Source organism: Syngnathus leptorhynchus, chromosome 7, assembly GCF_054491065.1.
Source record: "Syngnathus leptorhynchus isolate UIUO chromosome 7, UIUO_Slep, whole genome shotgun sequence".
Classification (NCBI taxonomy): domain Eukaryota; kingdom Metazoa; phylum Chordata; class Actinopteri; order Syngnathiformes; family Syngnathidae; genus Syngnathus; species Syngnathus leptorhynchus.
In genome coordinates, this window is record NC_141201.1 from 318,800 (window position 1) to 335,619 (window position 16,820).

The following is a 16,820-nucleotide window of genomic DNA, read 5'->3' on the forward strand; positions in this document are numbered from 1 at the left end:
ATGACAATCATCCGACTTTTTTCCTGGTGTGCCAACGACGATCCGCGTCCGTGTCTCTGCTGTATGCGCTCATTCGCTCGCTCGCTCGCTCGCTCACTCGCTCACTCACGTTATCACCAATAAAAAGACTCCATAAAGAATTGGCCATTACTTTTATTGCGTAGTTGATGAAATGAGTCGAGTAATCATTTGCAGTACGCAAGCTACCGTTGGCTGGATGCAAATGGACCTTTGAACAGAAGTCAAGAAATGGTCAACTAAAAACTTCGACTTGACGTTTTTGTTTTGTTGTCCTCCAGCCCTCGGCTTACGACGGTCAGGTCAAGCAAGCCGCGCGACTGGCGACGGGCTCGAATGAAACGGGCACTTCAATCCATCTCGACAGTCCGTCTGGTGACTGCGCATGGGAAAAAGTCATCCTCACGCCGTTGGCTTCATTCCTCTCCATGTTGGGTCGTCTTTAGCCGATGCACGTGCAATTTGAAGTCGTGCCGGCTACTTTGAATACGGCTCGTTCCGGCGCGCCACACAAAGATGCCAGCCTCAAGTCAGAACACGCATTGTAATGAGTGACAATGCAGAGTTCAAAGCTTTTTTTTTTTTTGACCGCGTCTCTGGGAAACGGCGTCAGGACACAAGGGCGCCCCCGCCGGGAGAGCGCGACACTCGGACGTGACAGCAGAGAACGTAGACCAGCGCCACTCGGAGGCTCCGATCCCTCAGCCCGTAGACCAGAGAGCCCAGACAACGGGGCAGTTGAAAGAAGCACACAAAGAGAATTGTCCGGACCAGGACAAAGTCCAGCCGGCTCAAGGAGGCCGCCGCCTGCGCCATGATGATGGCGTAGAGCACCGACATGAGGCTGAGGACAAGCTGCAGCAGGTGCAGCAGCAGCGTGTGGCCAGCTTTGCGGAGAGAGTCTTTGTCGGTGGCCGCCGACCTGGCCGACAGCGCCACGCCCACAAAGCTGAAAAGGATGCTGGAGCTGGCCCACGCAAACAACAAGCACGTGAAAACGTCGTAGTACGCTTTGGACACGGGCGAGAGGAAGAAGACGCTGAAGGTGCACAGCTGCGTCATTTGCTCAAAGGGAAAGGTCTTCAGCAAAAGGCCCTGGACCACAACGTTGAGACAAGAGACGGTCCACACCGCCAGCACGGCCCGCGCCGTGTTCCCCGCCGTGGCCACCGAGACGTGGCGCAGCGGGCGGCACACGGCCACGTATCTCTCCAGCGACATGACCGCCAGCACCAGAGGCGAGATCCTGCTCAGCAGATTGGCCAGCAGCACCAGCGCCCCGCAGGCCGAGTAGGGCAGGCTGACGCCGCAGGTGGAGAGCAGGTAGAGCAGCTGGCTCAGGCTCAGATACAGCGTGTCGGCCAGCAGCAGGTTGAAGAGCAGGACGTAGCGCGACGTCTCCCGAAAGAGGCTTTTACTTCGCAGGGTGAACAGCGTCCACCCGTTGACAAACAGGAAGATCACGCAGCAGGAGGTGGTCAGGACGCCGGCCGCCGCTCGCTGAGAGAGGCTCGCCCTGGCCGCCGCCGCAGTCGTCGCGTTGCCCGTCAAAGTGGAAGACGCCATCATCGTCGGAGAGAAGACGCGCTCCAGGTGCGGCGTCGGAGCAGAGTGCGCGTCGCCTCGGGCGCCGCCGAGCTTTATACCAGCCGAGCCCCGCCCCTCGGCCGCAGACGAGCCTCGGTCCAAAGGATGCCAGAAGAAGAAGATGGTCGAGAAGGCAGCGGTTAAGAGTATGGCTGGCCTCGCCGGGCCGGGCCGGGCCCAAGTGGCAACAAAGGACGTGCTCCCAAATGGCGCTGACCGGGCTGTGGGCGCTCCAGGCAGCCGCTTCACAATACCAAAAAGGCAACAAGGGGCCCATTGGATCTCATCTATTGCGGTCCGGTCCGGTCGGTCACCCCAGCGATCCCATGCGGCGATCCCATGCGGCCAGCCCAGACACAAGTGAGCTCAGTCATTCAGATGCTCATTAGCAGCTCAGCGTCTCTATTGCATCATGCACGCTGGAAAAGTCAACTTTGGCGCCAACTTTGCATTTGTTGTTGTTGTTGTTTGTCCTTTTCTTGGTTTTCCCCGCGCGACCATGGGCCTTGTTTTCCGCAACTCTGAGCCAGTCCCAAAAGGCTCATTGAGGCCTTTTAATAATTCAAAATGTTGACGCCGTTAACGAGTCCTGCGGGTGTTGCGTGCTTGACACCCAGCGCTTGACTTTGGCAAAGTTTGTCAGACGCAGGCGACATCGCACTTGACCAAACTGGTCTAGTTGGACCCCACCATTGGAAGACAAAGTTCAGCATCCCTTCTTTGGTGGTGAGGTAAACACAAATAACCTTTGTGCAAATACACTCACATACTGGCACAAATATTGACAGAGGAGCCGCAGCTGCCGCCAAGTGTTCTCCGCATTGTGCCGTCATGTTCTGTAAAAAACAACAACAACATGAAGGTAAGCTCCGTCAGGTTTGGCTTTGAAAATTGCTCAAATGGCCTACGTTCATAACGGTTGACATTTTATGGACACACATCACGTTGATGATGTCTGCCAATTGACACACGGCCATATTCTTTTACTGACATAAGACATCCAGCTTAAGCGTATTGAATAGGCGCGTGCTGTCGTTTCTACTCTGAATGTGAGCAGTTTACGATCTATTGAGTCCACAATGAGCAGTCTCGTCTCGTCTCGTCTCATCTCAGTCTTTTAGGGTCCGCAATTTGGTAGAAAGCTAAAGCTTCAAAGAAAACCAAAATACAGCATTCACTCTTGATTCCAAAGCGTTTTGGGTTCCACTTTCCGCTCGTTACTTCAAGCACCAAGCCACTAGAGGGCAGCACAGCACCGTGCATTGAAAGTCGTAGCAGTCTTGTTTTCTCAGTCAAACTACTGTCGAATACTTTCTTCATTGCAAATGACGATGATCATTCCTTTTGACCTCAAAATCACACATTTGTAAGGTGAAAAGACAGAAAAATACATACGGCCGAACAAAAACTGGCTACTTTGTTCAAAAAATGTAAAAAAACAACAACAACCTTTTGGCTACATTCAAAAAACAACAACTGCGTGTCAAAAAAGAAGAAGCAAGAAAACCTGTGGCCAAGTGAGGCTAATGTCAGGGCAACGTTGAGGGCGTGGACAAGATGGAATCCTGGCAAACGTTCTCCAAAGCTTCCTTCATGGCTACTCTGAGCCAATGACTTCATCTGTCAACAATCTCCGAGTCAATCGTGACTTGGATGCTATCTACTTGGAAAAATGGCCCAGCGTAGCACACAATGACCGACCGACCGCCCGACCGACCGTTGTGTTATAATGCGCTTTACGGGGCATCATCAAACTATTTGAGTCCAGTGGCTGACGCACTTTTCAGCTATTTCAAATCCAAAATGAAAACACAGTCGAGCGAGGAGCATGGAGCCCAGGTTAACGCTGTTGACTTGACTCGACTCGCTGGGCCCAGCCCCGCACCGCACCGCACCGCCCCTACCCACTTCACTACCACGTGTGTGTTTGACCTCGCCATTTTCATTGTTAGGAATGGGTGAGGAGTTAGCGGCGCCCGTGGCGGCCTTTACCAATAGCGCCCACCGACACTTTGCAGGCCGTGTGAAGCGCTGGGCGCCTCCTTCCGGCAGAGCGCCCCCGGCACAACAACGTCACAACGCATCAGTGGGCGCGACGTTTGCTGCCGTTGGCCGTTCTTTCCGTCCGGCCGGGATCTGCCACAACAACAACAACGCTGGTTTCAAGACTGGAGGGGAAGAGCGCAGGCTTTTGAAACGGGATCAACTGGGACATCAGGGGTGTTTGGGAATTGGGACTGCAAACTTGTTTTGGTAGCAAAATTTGCGCCTGGTGGCCGTCCGTCCGTCCGTCAGACAGACATTTTTCCTGACTGTGTATGGAGATGCCAAAGAATGCGAGTGATGCCCAAATGGGATGGGCAGGGCTTTGGCTTTTGATGAGCAAAGTGGAAAAAACACATTTGGATGTCCTTGGAGAAGCAAGGCCCTCAAAGAATCAAAAGCGACGCAGCAAATGTTGGCTGTGGATATTGTCGAGGTCCCTTTATTTTTGCCTCTTCATCTTGCATCTGTTTCTCATTGGCGAGCGGAGCGGAGGGGCCCGGGCCTCCGGCACGTGAGGCCATCAGCCGCAATGATTTTTTCCATCTTGCATGCAGCCGGGACCGTTTCCCCGCCCAACTTCAGGGGCAGCGCATGGACGGACACAAAGCGGCTCTTTTGTTTGGAGGAACGCGAAGCAGCGGACGGAGACGCTCAACTGTAAAGTCTTGCCATTATCGAAGACACGGGCTTTTGGGAATGGGACACGGGGATATTTGGTAGACGTGCTCGTCGGTGCTTTTTAAAAGAGGCACGGACGGCTTGCTCGGCGGCGCTTGGATCGCTACGCTTTTATTTGGTGCGGCGTCGCGCTTTGTCGCGCTTGGGCATTTTGTCGCGGCCTGTGCGTCCTATTCATTTTTGGTCTACGTTGCATCATTGTGGCTTGAAGGCACCAGTCAAGCCAGAGTCCAGAGGGAGGGACACGTCTTCATCAGGCTTCATCCCGTCTGCTGCGGAAACCCACCGAGGTGGTCTTCCCGCGAGCGGCAGTCGCTCGGTCGGTCGGGGGGATGGGGACGACATATGGCTCCCCCCACCCCCCCTGCAGAATAGAGTTGAAAGGTGAGCTGCGGTGGGAGCCACCAATGAAGTTGACAGGCAAGATGGGAGCTGCGACCTGCACCGTGGTCGCAACAGCCACGGCCTTTGCTCTTTTGAATGAATGGTGACTGGTCGTGAGGGGGAGCACCGCTGATATTTGAGCCGCCGCAGATGTGGCCCCGCGGGGGGGGGGGTTGTGTTGCGCTGTGTTGCGCTGTGCTGCGCTGTGCGTTTTGCTACACAACAAGCCACGTTTCCACCAAGCACGACAAGATTGATGGCAGGACCTCCTGGCTACTTGTCAGAAAGGCAGCGCAAAACAATGAAAGCCGTGTCCATGGGGCCACGTTCAACTCAGTGGCAATTTTGCGGCACGCTTCGGAATTTCCAATATTTTTAGAATCGATCAGTCGGACAAAAGGTTGCCACTTTTTCCATCTTGCCTTTGTTCATGATGTATTGTTTGGTGAAAACAACAAGTAAATTGCAATTCAACAGAGTCACACAAGAGTGATTTACGTTGTACTCACCAAACGTTTGGAGGAAAGACATCATACGTGATTTCTATTTTGGCATGCTCGTGTAGTCTTTTTTTTTTTTTGTGGGCGGGGGGGTCACGGGGCAGATTATGGGTTGCACAGTGGGCGCCCACACTAAGGCCTTACTTACTGAAGGGGGGCTCAACGCTTTTGCATGGAATTCAGTCACAACACAAACATTTTTTTGCATTTGATCTTTTACAAGTGTTTGCTTCGTCTACACAAATAGCACTTGAGCCAAACCCCCTCAAAGAATGTCAAGTGCCCTCAGATGGTTTAAGCCACGTATGTACTCTACTGTACTCTACGTGTGTGCATAAAAGCACACTGCAACAGCCTGTCTGAGTAATGGGATTACTTTTGATGTTAATCCTACAAGACCTTATGGAAGGAGGTCACTCACACTCACACACCATTAATCACAAACGTGTGTGTGTGTGCGTGTGTGTGTGTGTATCAATGAACTGGTCTATTTGTCATTTCTGTCATGTGACGTGAGCATTTTAGCTCAATTGACAGCAAACTTTGGTTTGCCAACTCACCCCGAATGACTGTTGTGCTTCATCCTTTCTTCTCTTCTGTCCAGCCATTTGTTCGTCTGTTTCTGTTGTTGCAGCAGCAGCAGCAGCAGCAGCAGCAACAGCGGCAGCGGTAGCAGCAGCACGTTGACAAAAGAAGAACCAGGGCGCGCGCGCGCGCACCTATGAGGTTCTGGATGCGCGACCTAGACATTCTGCGAAAAGTTTTTGCTGACCTGTTTTATCAAATCACATGTTAAAGTGTTTGGACACGTTCGTAACTCGAAAAAGGGAAGTGAAAGCAAACACGTCGGTCGGTCACCGAGGTTAGTCAGTGCGTGCACTTCCGCCGGCCGCCATATTGAAGCGGTACAGACGTCACGTTGGCCAATTATTCATGGCTGCATTATACCAGCGTCGTCGCATTAGATCGAAGTTATCTATGCCCCCCCCCTCGTGTTTGTATCGTTATCCGGTGATGAAATGGCAAATGATGACTTGCGTGACACTTGACATTGTTCTTATGAACATGACCTACTATACTGTTTTGAGTTTTTGGACTTCAAAATCTCAATAAAGCAAATTGATATCACTTGGATTTTTGAAATGTATTGACAGATGGGCTGCACCCAACTAAATGTCCAGGGGCAAAGGTGTTCAGCCACTGCAGGGTCTCTGGAATTAACCTGTTTTTGTTTTTTTTAATTGAGCAATGAATCAATGAAATGAATAAACACGCAAATCCACACCGTCACCAGATTGGGACCAGATCGGAGTTTTACTACCGTTCAATGCGCACAGCTCAAGCCGATATCCGTTACATACGGCAATTTCAAAAATGAAGAAAAGTGAAAGGCACCTTTAAAACACAGCATATGGTAATTTTATTTTAGTTAAGAAATTGACAAGCACTCATCAAAGGACATGTTAAAACATTATTATGCGCCGTCCGCATCGACTGACGGCGGCGCTGCTTTCAAATAAATACTTTTCATTTTCAAAATGGGGAAAATAAGACACAGAACACGTGAGGCTCAAACACGCGAGACGCACGGACAGACAAACTGACGGACTCTCAAAGTCGACCCGACTCTCACAGCCAAATAAGTAGAAAAACAGCCAGAAAGGATTTTTCCCCTCCCCTTGAAAATACAGAATCGTACAAAAAGTTACTGTCGAATATCAGCTGGCATTATGAGAGGAAATCAGTGTGTGTGTGTGTGTGTGTGTGTGTGTGTGCACGCATCTACTAAGTCAAAGGACAGAATGTGCTTCTGTATTTGTACATGACGTATTCACGCGTTGCGTTCAATGTAATAAATGTACATTTCACAGTCCTCCGTCCAGGCGGTGGCGCTGTGAAGGAGACCATCTCGACGCGTGTCCGTCAACACGTCGAACGGGTTCGCAACGTTCACATTTTCCGTTTACAAAAAAACCAACCCATGTTGAGAATAATAATCAAAACTATTCTTAAAACTCTTCAAAAATAAGGGCAAAATAGTGATGAGAACAGGTAGAGTACAAAAGGTAGGTGGTCCGGCCGGCTGTTAGCACATGAAGCATGCACGTACCTCTCATGCAAGCTCGTAGCGGATCAAGAAAAAGGCCACATGGATTTTCCTTCACTGGTCCCATTGGCCTCTTAAGGATGCACAAATTCCATCCAAAGCGGCTAAGGTTGCTTTGCCCAAAACAAAACAAGCCTGGCCACTTGTCGGTCACAAGAATGGAAACGCATCGAATATGGTCCACACCAGATGCTGAAAACTCAAATCCCACGAGACAATTTCCCACTTGGTGGCGGCCGACACAAATTCAGGCAGCAATCCAACAAAAGATTTGGACCCAAGCAAAATGACACCCATCCTTCCTTCCTTCCTTCCTTCCTTCCTTCCTTCCTTCCTTCCTCCCTCCCGTCGTCATCACCTTTTGCTGCCACGTGCCAGGACAAAAACGTTTTAGCTAGCGGGGCGCTTGATTTTGTTGATGTTGAGTCCTTTGAGGTGGCCCCACTCACCATAGACAATTGCACGTTACTCGCTAAAGTAGGCTTCATGGGTTGAATTTTCCTGAAGATATTCCCAGTCAGCGTCTGGTCGCCACCACGCTCAACCAAATACGCACGATGACCGAGCCGCCCCATTCCCAAATCTCCAGGATGGGCCGAACTTTGGAGGAGCTCAGAGATGGCCCAATCAAACGGCAGACTTCCAGCATCTGCTCGAGTTTGGCTTCTCGACGTGCCCTGCCAGTTGCGTTTGGTTTGGTCAAGCGCATGAGGCTTTGAGGGGAAGAACGGTCCAAAGACTCACAAACAGGTAATGCAACCTAAAATACCTTGTTTGTGAGAAAAGAACCAAAAAGTGACTCACAAACCCGTTCAGGTAGCGGACCGTCACGTTAAGACCGCGAGCTAATGTGCTCGAGCGACAAAGGTGGACTCGCCAGCCGCCGCGAGAAGACAAAAATCCGACGGAGTCACCGGCCGCAAACGGATCGTCTGAAGACCGACACGAGGCGCTTCTCGCGAGGAAAATGTCTGACGATGGAGAAAGCCGAGGTTCCTCAGAAGGGAGCGCCTGTGTGCCGGCCAGGGAAGCTTGTGTGAAGTTTGCATAGAGGGTGAAAGACGGAGCTGCACCTTGAAGCCGCTCTGGCGGCCTATGAAAACACAAGGCAGGCGTGAGCCACGACGGTGGCCTCCTTCCTTCCCTCCCTCCCTCCCTCCCTCCCTCCCTCGCGGCCTCCCTCCATCCATCCGAGGTTCAATCTCCTTCACCCTGCCTCCGTCCCCTCACGTACCGTCGGTGAAAGAGAGAGGGGAGAAAGAACAAGGGTCAACTTCTAGGCACTCTTTGATTTCCAAGGCAATTTTCACACAGAGTGAGTTGGTCAGGTAGAGGGTGGAGCGCGGAAAGGTGGTCGGTGGCCGGCGGCCGGCGCTCAAGCCATGATCTTCTGGGGGATCTCGATGGAAGCCTTGACAAAGACGCAGTTGTCGCGGACGTAGTTCCTCTTCTTGATCTCCTCGTGCGAGATGAACTTGGGGTAGCCGAAGCCCAGGGTGCTCTCGTCCAGCGAGTTGCGGGCGCCGCTGGGCTTCTGGAAGTTCTTCCAGTTGGGGTCCGGGTTGAAGGTCTCGGTGATGTGCTGCGGCTTGGAGAGCGAGGGGTCGCTCTGGTCCAGGATGGAGAAGGTGACCTTGTAGGCGAAGGGCCACTCCAGGAGGTTGTCGTACTCGCCGGGCAGCACGCGGATGTAGACGGAGAGGTGCGAGCCCTCGCCGCTGCCGTTGCCGTTGAGGAAGGCCGACACCTGCAGCTTGTAGCCGTAGCGGTGGGTGTAGAAGGGCGGGCTGAAGAACTCGTGGTTGCTGCGCAGCTTGGCCTCCTGCAGCTTGCGCGAGTAGTCGCTCAGCTTCCAGATCAGGACGCCGTCGTGGCTCACCGACAGCTCCTCCATCTCGCGCCGCAGCTCCAGGATCTCCTGCCGCTGGCGCCCCACCAGGTTGCACATCATGGTCAGGTGGGACTTGGTGCTGTCCTCCAGGTGCCGCCCCACCGCCAGCTTGGGGCACTGCCGGAGCGCAGAGCGTCAGAGCCCGGAGCGTCGGAGCACGGAGCCCGGCCCCCGGAGCCCGGCCCCCGGAGCCCGGCCACTTGGCCCACTTACCCGATGTTTGCAGCCGGCGTCTTTGAAGGGGCAGAGCACCAGGGCGCTGCCGCAGTTGTCTTTCACGTGGTTGGCCAGGTCTTCGCGGGCAATGTTGGGCGTGCCGCACTGGTTGGGGCACTGGACGGGGAAGCGAGGGCAGTGGTACTGGTGGTTCTGCGGGAAAAGGAGCCATTGAGTCGGCGCTTTGCTTTGCCGCCGCCTTGCCCGTTTCTCCGCGCCAACCCACCTGGATGGTGTCAAAGACAAACTCCTTGCCGCAGTACTTGCACGGCTGCGTGCGCTTGGGACACTCGGCCGTGCCGTGCTGCGACAGCAGCCGGCGCATCATCCGCGCCCCGCATTTGTTCTCGCAGTAGACGCTCTCCTGAGGACACACGCCCTGGTGGTTCTGGAAAGAACACAAAACAAGGAGCACCTCTGGAGAAGAGCAAGGCAGGCAGGCAGGCGGCCAGGCAGGCAGGCGGCCAGGCAGGCAGCCAGCCAGCTAGCCAGGCAGCCAGCCAGCCAGCTAGCCAGCCAGCCAGCCAGCCAGCCAGCCAGCCAGCCAGCCAGCGGTCTCATTTTCTTTACCTCGTAGGCCTCGCCGGTGAACTCGCTGCCGCAGAACTCGCACTTGACTTTGCGTTTGGGGCAGTCGTGCTGCAGGTGGTCGGGGAGGTCGCGGCGAGTCAGCTTGACCGAGCAGCGGTTGGGGCAGGGGATGACGTTGAAGGCGCAGGTGGAGAAGTGGCCCTGGGACGAGGAAAAGTCACCCGTGACGACCGATGGACAGCGAAGCGCGCCAAAGACCAGCCGAGGGGAACGTTTTGCTGAGGCCGCTCACCTGCAGCTGCTTCATCTGTCCCGTCCAGCGGCAGCCCTCTTCGCTGTGGATGCAGCGGATGGGCAGCGCCAAGATCTGCTGCTCCAGCTCCGGGTCCGGGTAGATCTGCAGAACAAAAGGCCCGGTTTGAGAAGACGCGAGGCGCCCGAGCCACCGGCGGGGCTGCTGCTGAACTTTGGCCTACCTTGGCGTAGTCCAAAGGCAACTGGTCTTCGGGACACTTGAAGACTCCCTCGCTGCAGACCAGACGCAAAGAATGCTCTTTAGAGACAACCTGTAGCGCTTTGTTTCACCCGCGTCTCAATCCAGCCAGCGCTCGCTCTTTGCTTCCTCTCGTGCGGCCGGCGACGCCGCGTGACCCACCCCGCGGACTTTGGCCCAGAAGGGGAGGGGAAGAGGGGAAGGGAGGGGTGGGGCCACGGGCCGAGCCTCATTCTCCTCCCTGCGGCCGGCAATGAACAAGCCACAAAGGCCTGAGAAAGGGACTCAATTCGGGCCGGCCGAGACCACTCGACGTTATTTCCAGGTCACGTCACGTCGCCCGGAGAGACACGCCCGATCATCGGCCTCCGTTCGGTCCTCGTGTTTGCCTTCAGCTTTTGTCGGATCGCCAGCCAATTTCAACCTTGCGGAGTCAAATGTCCAAAATGGCCGACTTCCCGGGTCAAGGGGAGGCCGGTGGTGGCAGAGGACGAGTGAGTTTGCACGGATAGCCTCGGAAGAGATGCCGAGCGACAGCTTCTGCGCTCTGGAGAGGCGCCGCGATCCGAGCGCAGGCAGGACGGACAGACTCGGACCCCCGCGCCCCCACCTCGCTCGTGTGACGCACACAAACGCAGACAGGCGCAAAAGGCCTCGTCACGGGCTGTCAGCGCCGTTCCTCGGGCGCCGGAGGGCGGACGGGCGGGCGGGCGGGCGGGGGCATCGCTGCGCTGTTCGTCTCTTTGTGACAGCGCATTCGGGGCAGGCGGGCGGGGCCGGGCGGGCGTGCATGGGCCCAGCCGGCCAGCCAGCGCATTTGCTCTCGACTCCATCACGGCTACACAGGGAGGGAAAGGATAACGCGGAAGGACAGACGGGGCTTTTTAATGAGGCGCTCCATGGATGATGGCCAGTGAGCAAGCGAGGCCGCGTGACCTACAAAAGCAAATGCGCTGAAACGCCCTTTAGCCGGTAAATGTGAAAATGTCTTGAGATCCCAAACTTGTTTGCCCGTAGCCATGACTGAGGTCTTTCAAACCAAAAGTCATACAAACGTCTTTTTACTTCAGCTAGCCCTTTTTGTCACAAAGGAGAGTGTAAGCAAACACCAAATGTGAGGCGTCTCATTCCCGCGCCACCCACCCGAACGGATGGGGTGGCGTTTTCACCCCCGTAAGCTGATCTGCTTCCTCAACTCACCTCACCCGAAACGCAGCACGGATGCACCCAACGTGCAGCTGGCTCGGGGCAAGGCGGCTTGGACAGCCAGTACCAAGGAAGCGGCGGCAAACACGGTGCCGGATACTCGGGCCGCACGGACGACGTGAGCCTCGCGTGTTGGCTTTCTTGGCCGACTGGAGTTCCCCCCCCCCACCTTTCCATAAATGTGTCTACTTTTCATTTGGTTGCTTGGGCAGCAGAAGGAAAAAAAGAGGCACTACTACGAGGGCACGCACGCCTGTGCGGCTGGCCCCTTTCCCGCGCTTCACCGGCGTGGGCCAACATAGCAACACTGGGTACTAGCAAATGAGCCGCGCTGGCAACCTAAAAGAAGAGGAGGCGTGTTCCCCGACATGTTTGGGAAGTGGACCGGTTGGCTTCTCTTCTTCTCATCTTTTCTTTTCTTCCCAACAGCTCGGCATGTGTGAAATTTGGCCGTTTCATCCCAGATGGCGCCACTAATTTTAGCCGGCCGGGGCAAACTGCAGGGATCGGCGGGTCGTGCCGCGATGGCGTCCGGGCGCCGAAGGAAAAAAAAGCCCGCTCCTCCGCCAAGCAAGCGGAGACGCCGCGGCTCCTTTCGGCACAGCCAGCTTTCCTAGCTCGCCCGATCGTACGTTCCAAACGACTCGCGCGCTCCTATTTTTTTTTTCATATGATCATTTTCTCAGCCTGCCCCTCTTGCCGTCGTAAGCGACAATTGTTCTTCTGGTGTGCCGGCAACTTTGGGGTCCTGCGCTTTGGTCTCCATGGCAACTGCTGCGGGAGGCGAGAGGATCTTTTTCGGGAGCAGCTGGCAGACGGCCACGCAAAGGCGTCTCTCTCGTGCGTCTTATCGGTGGGATCGGAGTCCAAATCCAATCCCGAAAACAAGCGCTCCCTCACGCCGGCCGCCGCATCAATAGCCTTCCGGAAGGACGACCTAACAAAGTGGCCTCGGCAGGCAGATGCCACCGGAACCAGTGGCAAAAGGGCCATTCATTCCGGAGCGCACCTGGCTGAGCACAGGGGCCCCTTTGACTGGGGACAGGTGGCGGCCCGCCGCCAACTTCCAAAGCGCTCTGTTTGGCTCCCGCAAGAGCCACTTTCACAAGTTGCACTTCCTGAAAAGAGCCACAGAAGACGTGACGTGAAAACAAAAGCTGCGGATGGACCGCAACAAAAAAAGGAGCGCGCCCTCCTTTCTGTGGGAGTGCGAGCACGTGCACGTCTACTTTCATTAGCGTGATCACTGACCCGAGCGCCACACCAACGCGGGGGGGCTGGGGGTCGGGCTTCTGATACCCGTGCGGCCCGATTGACTCGGAGCAGAAGACGTACCACGCGTCCGCTTGGCAGCGGCGGTCCGAGGCGCTTCGGCGCACCGCTGGAATGCTTTCCAGGTCTGGGGCCTCTGAGAGAGCAGGACAAGTTGAGGCACGTCCGTCCACGCGCCATGCCGCCGCCTCCTCACTTTCTTTTCTTTCCAACCATCGGGCTCACGTTCCCTTCATTGACCTTTGGGAAATCTTTCAACGCGAGCTCCCAATAAAAAGCTGCGAGCCGCTGGCCGCCTTGTCGCTTGGCACCGAGATGGCGCCATAGCACTGCTTTTGTTAGACAAAAGAGAGTAGAATGCGCCCGCAGCGCAGGAGAGAAATTCTCTCGGCTGCGGGTTGGCGACACGTCCGTTGGACCAGCGCCTCAGACGCTAATGGTCCGCACGGAAGGTGGGACAACCCCCCCCCCCAGCCATTACCCCCCCAAACACACTTCGTCGGCGCCGTCAAACGAGGCGATTTGGGCCATTTCCTGGGCTGGCTCGGATTACGTCGCCAAACGTGAGCTCACAGCTTGATCCACTTACTTCCTCAGCTTTTTGTTTTTTTTGCTCAGAAATGTGCTCGCGTGAAACACGGAACAGGCCTGCGAGTCGTTCAAACGAAGCTTAGGATGTTCTGAAACGGAGCTTTCCGGCCTGGCCGAGGGATTCCAGATTCAAGGTTGGGTTCGCGACAAAGCCGAAGGCCCCGTCCCACCCGGCGACCGACGATTGCGAGGCGGCCGACGCAGCGTGCTCGTGGGGTCCATTTGCCGCTCAAGGCAAACAAGAGCGTCTGTGTGGGCGAGAGGTCCGCCCCTCCGGAAGCCCACCTGCAGGGGGGACTGCTCAATGGCTCTCAATGTCCGCCATGGCCGCGAAAGCCCACAGCTGCTGCGAGCGAGCGAACAAACGTGCGTGCTGCCGCTCCCTCCCTCCCTCCCTCCCTCTCGTGCAAAAGTCAAAGTCAGCTCGACCACATGGTTGCAAAAGAAGAGCTGCAGTGTTTTGGTTTTTTTTTTGTTTACCAAGGCGCAGGCTATGCTAACGTTAGCGTGACAGAATTCCAACGAGTCAGCCAGGGTGGCGTGAAGGCGGAAGGATGACGAATGCGGCAGTCATGCCGCGCGGCAGCATTCTTGCCTGCCGCAAAGAGGGCCCGGATGCGCGCAAAGAGCGGAGCGTGTCGCTGGAGCGAGCGACCCGGGCACGGCGCCAGCCGGCCAACCTGGCTGCCGAGGGAGGCGAGCGGCCCTCGCCCTGTCCACGAATTGGCCCTGACTCAGGTTGGCTTGAGCAGCCTGTTGAAGCAACTGTGTTTTCAGAGCCGGAAGTGGTGTTAGTCAATTACAGTAAAAAGCGGCAGTGTCAGTGCGGCGGCCGCCGCGCTCGCCTGCTTGGCCAGATTGACCCGGCACGGCACATTCAGCGCTAAATCCAATTTCCACCTCGGCCGACACCTTGACCCGGTCACGGGCGGCAGACGTGGCTCGGTAGGTCGGCTTACTTTGGCGTCTTCGCCGGGCTCCCGGTTCCGCTTTCGGACAAGGCGGCGTGGCGCTTCCTGACAGCTCGTCCTCACAAAGCGGCCGTTGTCTTTTGGCTGGGGTTCAGCGTCAGCCGTGTTCCTCTTTCTGCTCGTTAGTGAGTTTCCTCCCCCCGGGTGTTTTCGGGCTTCAAGTTACAGTCAACGTGAGAGCACTTCCCCCCCCTTTTTTTAAAAGTTGATGAAAACAACAGCGAACCAGTTTGGCTGAACTCAATCTGCCCCCCCCCCCGGCTGTAAATGCAGCACGCAGAGATTCCTACGACGGCTAAAGCTTGTGCACTTTTTCAAATGTATTTTTGGGGGTCGCTGTCCGGCGGTGAGCTAAAAACAAGAAGTGCCTGCTTTTGCTTTCCTTATTTTCACAATTTCAAGGAGAACAAATATGAATGTGCCCCATTTCAAGTCTTTTTTTTTTTTTTTCCTTTTGTGAAGATTTGTCAGTATTTGAAGTCAGCAAACTGCAAAGGTCATACAGGGGCGGGCCTCCGCAGCTGGCTTGCCATTTTTATCTGGACGTACATGTACAGTTTGAAGGCTCGTCCAAGATGCTTTGTTTGTGTACTCGGCCAAATGAGAACCCCAAAGACACGAGCCAGACGTTTGGTACCGTCATGGCAGCAAGTCCATCAACGCTGCAATTTGTTTGGTCCATTCAATTTGGGTTCCATCCGGACTTGATGGGAGGTGTGGTGAGAAGCCTATCATGTGCTCAAATCTGAACAAAGACGTCCTTTGGTGAGCCGAGCAGCAGATTAGAAGGTGAAGCTCGGCTTGCTTCTCCGACCTCGCAGGGAGTCTCTGTGACCAATTCCATCCTAACCCTGAGTTCCGTTCCAATAAAGCAAAGGATGAAATGTGCTGAGCACCCCGATGACGTTTGGCGATGGAAAAGCGCTGTCGCGCTCGGCCGTCTCACTGCACTGGTGTCATTGTGCAATGTAAACAAACACAAGAAAGGTGAGCAGGACACGCCTACACGTCGCTCTCTCTATTTAGCTAAGATCAACAGAAACTGCAGTCTCCGGTATCAGTGGGCGGGCTAGCGGGCGCGCACACACACACGCGCGCGCGCACACACACAGATTGCCCGCCCGATCAATCGATCGATCGATCGAACGAACGAACGAACAAACGTACCTTAAGAATTCTTGCAGGCAGGTGTCACAGAAGCGGTGGCCGCAGGTCGACACCTGGACGGGCTCCCGCATGGCCTTGCTGCACAGCGGACACTGGAAGCGTCTCTTGGGCTTCTCCAGGAACTTGTAGTCGAAGCCGGGCATGGTGGCTCGGGCTACAGCTCCGGCTGGGCTCGGCTCGATTCGGGCGTTCTCTCTCGGCCTGGCCTGGCCGCCGTCCGTCTGTCCGTCCGTCCGTCCCTGTCCTTGCGTCGCTTTCCTTGTGTTTCACGCCGACAAAAGGCTCATCTCACGTCGTCCGACCGGACCCGGGGATCTCGCTCTCCTCTCGCTCTCCTCTCTTCGCCCCTCCGGCCGGCATACAAAAACCGAGGCCGAGCTTCCAACGAGGGGAGGAAGGTTGGCGCTGCTGCGCTGCGCTGCGTCGCGGTGGCGGCGGCGGGCTGACTTACTGCTGACGGACTGAGGCAAGCAGTGTGCAAGCTCTCCGACTGTTTGGGTGCACCGAGGCAGCCAGGCCCGCCTCCTCCTCCTCCTCCTCCTTCCTGGAGCAGGAGGAGTCAAGAAAGCGCTCGCTCACTCGCTCGCTCGCTGGCTCACGCGACTCGATTGCTTTCCCTCCGTCCGATCGCCTCTTTAATTGCGCTTTTGTCCACGTCGCCGCCCGCCCGAGCTTCCCCGGAACAGCATCCGCGAGCCAATTAGACGCCGATTTGCCACTAATTAGGCCAGCCAGCCAGCCAGCCAGCCAGTAAATACAAAAGAGCCTCACACAAGCGCTACAGTGCCACCTAGAGGTGCACCTGCAAAACAAAGGAGAGACAAATTGAATGGATTTTGTTTGGCGCATGCATGAGGCGGCACAAATGTTCATCTCACATGCGCAATCGAAGGTGAAGTAGGCGCTTGGCGTTTCAAACGTTTGTTTCCCCCTTTGTCAATGCACACAGACGGCGATGAGTTTTCACCTGCTGGATTGCTCCAGCATTACATCATCATTACATCATCACTGGGAAAACAATGGAGGGAATCATCTTTATTTGGAAAAAAAAAAATGGAATAAAAGGCACAGGGAGTTCAGCAGCCAAGGCTGACTGCCAGCTTGTGTTATTCAAAGTACAATTCATCGAGTGGATGTCGCAAGCCTTTTTTTGTTGCTGCCG

General features: G+C 55.4%; 2 protein-coding genes across 2 annotated transcripts; both read right to left on the reverse strand.

Annotated features, from left to right (window-relative positions):
- Positions 1-148: 148 nt before the first annotated feature.
- LOC147053923 (odorant receptor 131-2-like) lies at positions 149-6,110 on the reverse strand. The gene is made up of 2 exons (XM_085915610.1): positions 5,774-6,110; positions 149-2,441 (listed from the first exon to the last, which is right to left on the reverse strand). Exon 2 carries the CDS (start codon positions 1,585-1,587, stop codon positions 628-630), a length of 960 nt encoding a protein of 319 aa, XP_085771736.1. The 5' UTR covers positions 1,588-2,441; positions 5,774-6,110; the 3' UTR covers positions 149-627.
- A 499-nt stretch (positions 6,111-6,609) lies between these two features.
- Positions 6,610-15,818, reverse strand: traf4a (tnf receptor-associated factor 4a). The gene is made up of 7 exons (XM_085915609.1): positions 15,659-15,818; positions 10,435-10,486; positions 10,251-10,355; positions 9,998-10,159; positions 9,654-9,815; positions 9,425-9,580; positions 6,610-9,328 (listed from the first exon to the last, which is right to left on the reverse strand). Exons 1-7 carry the CDS (start codon positions 15,799-15,801, stop codon positions 8,696-8,698), a joined length of 1,413 nt encoding a protein of 470 aa, XP_085771735.1. The 5' UTR covers positions 15,802-15,818; the 3' UTR covers positions 6,610-8,695.
- Positions 15,819-16,820: the final 1,002 nt, after the last annotated feature.